Below are 8373 nucleotides of genomic sequence, written 5' to 3'. Positions count from 1 at the left end.
TAAAATCTGGGACACGTGGAGCCCCGGTGTGGCCTCCACTCCTCCGAAATTATGACCCGGTAACACGAAATCGGAAGCGTCCGACCCCTGGTCATGCCGCGTGTCCGTTTTGAAACCCAAAATGGCACGCTCATTGATGAGCGGGAATTCTCGATTGTGGGGCCGAGGCGCCACCCCGTCGAACCCGAGGACCCTCATCCTGGGTCCGCCTCACAAACCAACCTCGGTAATCCAAGAGACACCGCCCCCGCTATAGTCGCCTCGAAAGACGTAGGGATATGGACCCCATCATTAATTCGCCGAACAAAGTAACCTCGAAACGCCCAAGGGCGCAGGTCCTACCACGAAAATTCCAAGAAACATGAGGGTGCGGACGAAGTTCGCCCCCCAACTTTAACGATGGACTTTACTTCCTACGTCCGAGCCCACAAGCCGCTCGAACTCGGAAGTCGGGGGGTAGTGTTGGGGGAATAAGGTTTTTCCCCCAAATGACACGAATGCCCCAAAGAAGCCGCACAATCGTCGACCCTGGAAGGCCGAAGTCGGCACCCGAACTCGGAACCTCCGACCTAAGAGAAACCCCAATGCCCGAGGCCTACTTTTGTCAGCCACCTATTACGGCTATACGTCTCCGAGGTCCGGCCAGAGACCGTACTATGACGCCCCTCCGGCATTTATTGCGCATGACCGCTGTGATCCTCCGGCACACTCCACAATAAATATGGATCTCCAGCTTACTCCACAATAAATATGGATCTCCGGCTTACTCCACAATGAATGCGGATCTCCGGCTTACTCCACAATAAATGCGGATCTCCGGCTTACTCCACAATAAATGTGGATCTCCGGCTCACTCAACAATTAATGCACGTGACTCCTGTCATCTACGGACTCCCAGCTCTCCACGGCAAATATGTAGGGTTTTAGCATGTTATAATGCGCAGCGGAAGCTAGGGATGTTTAAAAATTTCTTAATAAAGTCCCTATGCATGAAACCCTTTTAAGCCTAGATCACCTTAATGATTACAATCAAATGATATAAAATAAATGCAGAATTAGTAGAATACCTCAAACGCTAATCCAAAGTGTACAATCTCCACGAGGCGTCCAAGTGTCCGCCCTCCAATGGTGATCCACACGAAAACTTGATCAAGACTTTAGCTCCAAAGACTTTTGATCCTTAATGCAGAATTCTTCTAAAGAACTCTAATGGCTTGCTTTCCTTCCTTTCTATTTTCCTTTAGCCTTCTAAAATCACTTCTAATCCTTTTGTCCTAAAGAAGACCATCTTGTCTTGGCTTAGGACACACTAGAAGCAATGCTAGAAAGAAAGAAACTAATGTAAGAAAGAAAGAAGAGAGGAGTGGGGTGGAATTGGAATGATGAAACCCATGGAGTGCTAGCCTATTTATAATAGGTGTAGGGATGCATCTCCAAGGGATGCATCCCATCCACACATCCTTTCATGAAAAGACATCATCTAAGGGCCATATCAAATAAGAGGAGGTGCAGATCAAGTGAAGAGGTGTATCAAATGATATGTCCTTTCATGTGGTGTCATATTTTGACCAAGTCAACATCACATGCTAATCACATGTCCATCACGCCTCACCTCTTGATCTTTCATGATGATGATCCAAGGGCTCCAATGCAAGGCGCCATTCACTTGACCCATTATGTCTTCATCCAATGGTGGGATTAAGATCCAATGGTCAATTATGGTAGCCATCCTCTAACCCAATCCAATTGGGTTAAACCAACTCTCCATTATGTCTTCATCCAACGGTAGATCAAGATCTAACGGTCTAGATTGAATGATTTATTAAATCTAATCCAATTAGACTCAAACCAAGCCAATTAGGTGCCAACTCTTGGCTAACCCATATTAGAATATGATCTAATCAAATTAGATCAATTAAGAATCAGATTCGAATCCAATTCGAATCAGATTCGAATCCAATTCGAATTAGGAGCTAAGGTTTGCAACACCTGCTAGGATGTTTATCTTGCAAACATGATCTAATCCAATTAGACCCTTGATAAGTTTTCTTGTGTGTGCCCCATTGGGTTCCATACTTAGCCAGCAATAGGTGTGAGTGCGAGTTGACCCAACTTGATTAGAACTCTTCTAATCGATTTAAGTCCAAACTGCGCGAACCCGAACTTAACAATTAGAATCCTTTCTAATTGGTGATCGAATTAACTCTTTAATTTGATCAAACCTATAAAACAAGATTGACGTCTAGCAACGTGTCATGTCTACCCGGAAAATATGGAATTTGGTAGAAATACCAAAAATACCCTTCAGTGGCAAGTTACCATGCAATTCAATCCTTTAATCAAACTGCATCCCAAATATGCATATGAGTATGAATATATGTCAAACTCAATTTCATATTCATATTTTTCTCAATCTTTTAATGATAATTCAAATAATGAAATATTAGAAACTCTTTCTAATTTTTATTCTACTTTGATCAAAGGTTTCCTGAATTATCATATGATTAGAATAAATAGGATGCTATCTTCTCTTACTAGAAGTGATTAATTCCTTGTTGACCTACTCATAATCTTCGTACACAATTCACCATATCCAGAAGACCTCGTACATAACTTATTGTCATGAATGAGTGTAAACCAAAATATGGGTTCATGTGCACAAGATACCATGGTGATCTCAGGTCATAGGATCAGTTGCACAACTCCCACTAAGAGAATCATCTTTTGACATGTAAGTAAGACTTCATAAGATTTCTCTTTGTAGGTCAATTCAGTGAACTCATTCCTCTAATGAGCACCCACATCTTTGTATTAGTGTCTCCACACAAATGATTGTGAGATCAATCATCCTCTGCATCGAGCATACATAAGACATGCCAGTCTTTCCGGTAATCATTGATCCCCGACTCAATGTACCAATGACTGGGAATATTTAAGATTAGGATTTTAGGATTTTAAGTCTCACTAGTATGATCTCATCATAGTCTTAAAACCATTGCCCTAAACTAAGGAGTTTATCATAAATATAATCAACAGCATATGATAAAACATAACGCCTTTATTCATATTTAAATGTCATGTACATGATTTGGACAAATCAAAAGAAAAAACCTTTCGCAATACATATTGCGATTGGCTTGTAGGGCATCTACTCTTTCAAAATAAGCCCAGCAGAGTCTAGTCAACTGTGATAAGTCTCTGATCTCGGCCATACCTCCGACACTGATGCAATAAATTCGCCTGGTAGCGTGCTAGTTCGGGTTGTACAACGCCCTCATCGCCGACATCAGTGCAATTATTCGCCTGACCAAGCGCCGACCTGAACGACATGCCGAGCCGTACTACGGCTTCGCCCCGTTACATCGCAGGTAAACCGACCCCCGGTCTATAAAAGGGGGTTGGAAAATCGATACTGAGGAGACGCACCGTTTACCTCTACTCTACACGATTTGCCCCCTCCCTGACTTGAGCGTCGGAGGGCCGGCGCCGGGAGACCCGGCCACCGGCTCGTGTGCAGGCACCCAGACGGAGGACGCCGCCCACTGTCGGATCGTCGCCCAGCCGCGGGAATCAGCCGCTCCTTCTCGCCGATCGCCCCAGACGGAGGACGCCGCCCGTCGACGAACCACCGCCCCGCCGTGAGTAACCACCTCCCGCTCCCTCTCCTCGACCGAAGATTGCCCCCGGGTCCAATTTCCAGCAACAATAACCATTTATGTTTGTGCAGCAGCGTGCAGTGTGCCATACATGTTGAGATCAGGTTGGTTCATGTTTTTAGGGTTGCATAATGGCTAGCTTTAGCTGATTCTCAAGTCATGATACATGTGGACATGCATGGAAATATATTATGTGTTTCAACCACCTTAATTTATTAGGATGAACTACTTCTGTACAAATTATAAAAAATATATAGCACGAGGTAGCATGTTAATCTTAGCCCTTTTTCCTATTCTCTATCCTCATAGTCATGAGGAAAATTACTTCAAACCCCTATCCAAATAAACAAAACAAAGCCTCTTAAAATCGCAATATGTATATATAGAAAGAGAAACAAAAGGTGTCGTGAAACAAGATCTTTTCTACCCTTGAGCTCACTTAAGAGTCTCCCTCAAATATTTTCGGGAAAGGAATAGGACCCATATATTGCATGCATGCATCCATCCATGATCTCATATCATCTCCCTTTTGCTTCTCTATTCGAATATCCCTTCGTTACCTGCAAGCATCAAATACTTATCCCTTCTTGTGAGGGCTGTGCACTCAAAACCCAACACCTTCCCTATCTTCTCTTGCACATAGTTAGCCACCTCGCGACTGCTGCACTGCTTCCCATCGACAGAACCAGTGGCCACCTTCTCCATGAACACCACATCATAGCACGAGAACGGATTCATAAGGAAATAGAGCGGATCCAAGCCCTTGAATCCGCTCGCGGTGGTGCCGTAGAACATCCTGACATGCACCTTCACCGCTACCGGCACGACCTCGTGGCTTAGCTCGGTGAACAACGGGCTGAACCGGAGGAGGTACGGCTCGCGGCATGTCGTCCCTTCGGGGCACACCACAAGGTCTCCTTCTTTGAGCAGCGACTCCATTCTCTCCCTGTCGGCCTCTCGGTTCCTCGTCAGCCTGATGGTTCTTATGGGAGAGATCAGCTCCGAGATGCGGCTGACACTGTAAACGGTGGCGGTAACGCGGCGTTTGAGGGCGCCGGAGATGTAAACGGGATCGACGAGGGTGCGGTGGTTGCACACGTAGAGCTGGCCGCGAGATTTTCGGGAATTCTCGAGCTCTCGATGGTGAGGGGAGGAGGAGGAGGTGGTGGTGACCCTGCAGTACAAGCCCAAGAAGGCAACCATAGGAATGGAGAGGCTGTAGGGGAAGAACATGAAGATGACGACTCGGAAGATGGCGATGACGACGCCGAGGGGAAGCCATAAGAACATGCAGAGGGTGGAGGCTGGGGTTGGCCTAAAGGCTATCCTGCCATCGTGGAATATGAGCGGCTTAGGGTATGCTGATCTTGGCAGGGGATGCCATCTTCTCTTCTCAGCTTCACCAACCAAGTATACTTCCTGCAAGGAAATACACATATAACAAGCCAATAAGATAGCTAGATGAGTACGTACAAGGCTGATCATCACTAGAAATGTATGAGAACTGCATCATTAATTTCTTAACACTAGTGTCCGGGCACATGTTGAGTATAGTGATTCATGAGATTCTTGTAGTATAGGCAGGCACTATGCATGCATGTAGTAAAAGAGAAATATTAGAAAAGAAAGAATAAATAATATTAAACAAATAAACATAAAAAAAAAAAGAAGATGGGATCAAGATAGATATTGGAGGTGGATAAACTTGTTAGAGAGAAATATTAAAATAGATCAGGGGAAATAAATTTGCTGGAAAGAGAAGTTGGTTAGGATAGAGAGAGGAACTGTAAGAACATTAACCCTAACTTGAGTGCCCCCCAATGCTCAAGGGTTTTGGAGGTACTTTTCATTTACTCTTGTTGGGTGGATGGGACAGGGCCATGCGTGAGTTATTTTTGTATCGAATGGGGAACAGTGAGGTAAAGCCTGCAGTCCCTTCAGGCCTTCACTGCGGTACATATCTATTGATCCCACTATGTAATCAGCAACCTTTGTGATCAATAAAACTTGGGGCAAGTATCTTACTTCCTCCCCATTATCTCAGAAAAGATGATTGTTATATAACAAAATTTTGTTTGTGAATGAAATGATATTTTTATACATGAGGAAATTTGAGAACCCCAATGCACTTTTGACACACTGTAAATTTAAAGGAGAAGACGCAGAGTCCAGCATGTGGAGCCTTCCACTTAAAGTTCCACATCCGCCATAGTTAGTGATGAAGACAGACAACCAATTATATGACCACATCCATTACTGTTCATTAAAGTCGAGTTTATGAAGAGTAGTGTTTCCATTAGCTAATATCAAGTTAATGAAGAGAAAAGACTACCAAGACACATCTATTACCTCTCGTTGATGAAGACATACGAAAGAGCAATGGATCATATGGATGAAGAACTCCTCTAGTTAATGAAGAGAAAATACTACCAATATGACCACATCCAATTAATACTCTTCATCCAATATGACCACAAAACTATTGCACAGCAATAATTTTACCTGATGAATAAAAAAAAAGGTCGAAGTGCTACCAGAGTCCTAGCTAGAATAATAGAAAAAAACTCTAGAGCTTATCAAGTTTTGTGCTTCAAGGTAAAATAGTACTTTTAAGGAAAGGTAACAACCTATTATTATCTTATTATATTTGTGCTTGTATTACTACGTACAATTGAGTTATGCTCAACATAGCCTTGTCGGCTTGAATTTGAAGACCAAGATTGCAAAATAAAATAAAATAAAGCTATACAGGCAACACTATTGGGCTGGCTGAGGCAATCAACTGTCAGGGATCTATGTGTGTCTGCTTGTGTGTGTTCAAAAAATCTAAGCTCCTGCATGCAGTATTACTTTAACAGTTGCAAGGCCTCCTCTCTTTGGACTTTGGAGGTGTTTCTTTGTGTGATATATATTATTCTTCGGTTCTCTAAAATGATTGGTGTTGCTTTCACTATTATTCTCAAGACCGGCCGTGCCACAAAGCGCATCAAAATAAAGGAACGGTGGAAGACCTATTTGAGTGTTCTTTCTTCGAATCTGCTTCTTCTGAGCCCAGCCACCTTTCTGCTCGCTCTGTATACTCTACTCGTTCCCTGGGAGAGATAATAGAGAGAGATAAAGAGAGAGTAGCTAACCTTGCAATGGGAGAATAGTCGGAGATGAAAAGAGTTGAGATAGCCTCCGAATCCACTAACACCGGCTTTCATCTCTCCCTCTCCTCCAAACAACTCCTTCAAAGACATGCCTTCCCATATCTTATTCTCCTCCTCCATCAACCCAGTGTAATAGCCACCAAACTCTTTCAGCTCTCTCCCCAAGACCACTTCCACCTCCATATACTCCTTCAAGAACGCTTCCACCATCACCCTCGGCATGCTACTGACACACACCCTCTTCCCTCCCCTCCTCAAGACCTTAAACCCTTCCAACCCCACATCCTCTAATAAGAACTTCGGCAACACAGCCCTTCCTACCCTAAAACCATCCTTCCTTAGCCCACAAAAGGCCCCCATGACCGTAAGCCTTAGCCCCACCTCATGGCTAAGAAGACAGACCAGAGGGTACAGAAGCAAGAGGAGAAAACCCCTTAGGAAACCCCCTCCTTCCAAGGCCACAAGCATGAAGTACGGGAAGGTGGAGGAAGACCTCAGAAGCCCTCCTTCCACATCACAAATTAGAACTTGGCCTGATGCGAGCTTGTCCTCGGAAGGGTACTTGAACAATTTTACTTGGGTTGCATGGGCACTTCTAAGTCTCGTTCGTAGGTACCAGTAGAAGAAGAGCAAGGACTTGGAGAGGGCTTTGAAATCCATTTTTCTCAAACTTCTGCGTGAAGGCAAGAGCAGCTATGGATTTGTATATAAGAGGACTTGATTCAAGAAAACACTGAGAAAGCTAAAATTTAATATACAGTGACAATGCACCCCCTACAGCCAATATCAAATTTCATACGGATCATTCCTGGCTGCCGTCCTGAATCCTTGATTAAGGTGGATGGCCCACATCAACCTACAATTATTAATGGCCAACGATCCAGCTGGGGACGGCACAAAGAGCTGTGAGACGCCATACACTCGGTGGACCCATCTTGCTTAGCTAGTTCATGTACGCATTGGTGTAGCAACGCCAACCACTGCATCCTAGCCTATTGGAGGCATGCCGACAACTCGTACCCCAGTTCATCTCAAAAAAATTACGCCTCCAAGGTGGAAATTGTGTTTAACTATCTACAAGGTAATTCCATATTACAGTTTAAAATCATGCACAATCTCGTCTATTATAGTATATACTATATACGATATTAGATATCATGGCCTGCCACATATTGTATGCACAATTTGGTATATCTCAAATCAATCTCCAAAATTCATGAGATCTAATTATCATATTTAAAATTAGTATTTGTATCAAATTATGAAATTTTGTTACTGTATTATACTATATCTAATTTCTAGTATCTTTTTCATAATCATAAAATTTTATTATTATATTATTATATCTTGGGCTCAACTTGTACATAAAGCACATCAGAACAACCTAGATGGCATAGTTTGCGAAGGATCAAATGGATACAGTTGCTCTCCAATGCACCATTGTACTGGGTGCTCATTTCCTCCAGCTGCTTGGTTTGCCATGAGCCACTGCAATGGTAGATGGCTATCTTTAATCTTTTACCATAAGAAGGCATGTGGGTAGACTTGAATTCTGCTCAGGTGTG

General features: G+C 43.4%; 1 protein-coding gene across 1 annotated transcript; it reads right to left on the bottom strand.

Annotated features, from left to right (window-relative positions):
- Positions 1–3850: 3850 nt before the first annotated feature.
- LOC103719324 (putative glycerol-3-phosphate acyltransferase 3) lies at positions 3851–7612 on the bottom strand. Its single transcript, XM_008808521.5, has 2 exons — positions 6791–7612; positions 3851–5075 (listed from the first exon to the last, which is right to left on the bottom strand). Exons 1-2 carry the CDS (start codon positions 7466–7468, stop codon positions 4194–4196), a joined length of 1560 nt encoding a protein of 519 aa, XP_008806743.1. The 5' UTR covers positions 7469–7612; the 3' UTR covers positions 3851–4193.
- Positions 7613–8373: the final 761 nt, after the last annotated feature.

This window comes from Phoenix dactylifera, chromosome 14 (assembly GCF_051530095.1).
Source record: "Phoenix dactylifera cultivar Ajwa chromosome 14, Ajwa_hap1_PhDact_Kaust_v1.1, whole genome shotgun sequence".
NCBI lineage: Eukaryota > Viridiplantae > Streptophyta > Magnoliopsida > Arecales > Arecaceae > Phoenix > Phoenix dactylifera.
This window is presented reverse-complemented; position numbering and strand designations above follow the sequence as displayed.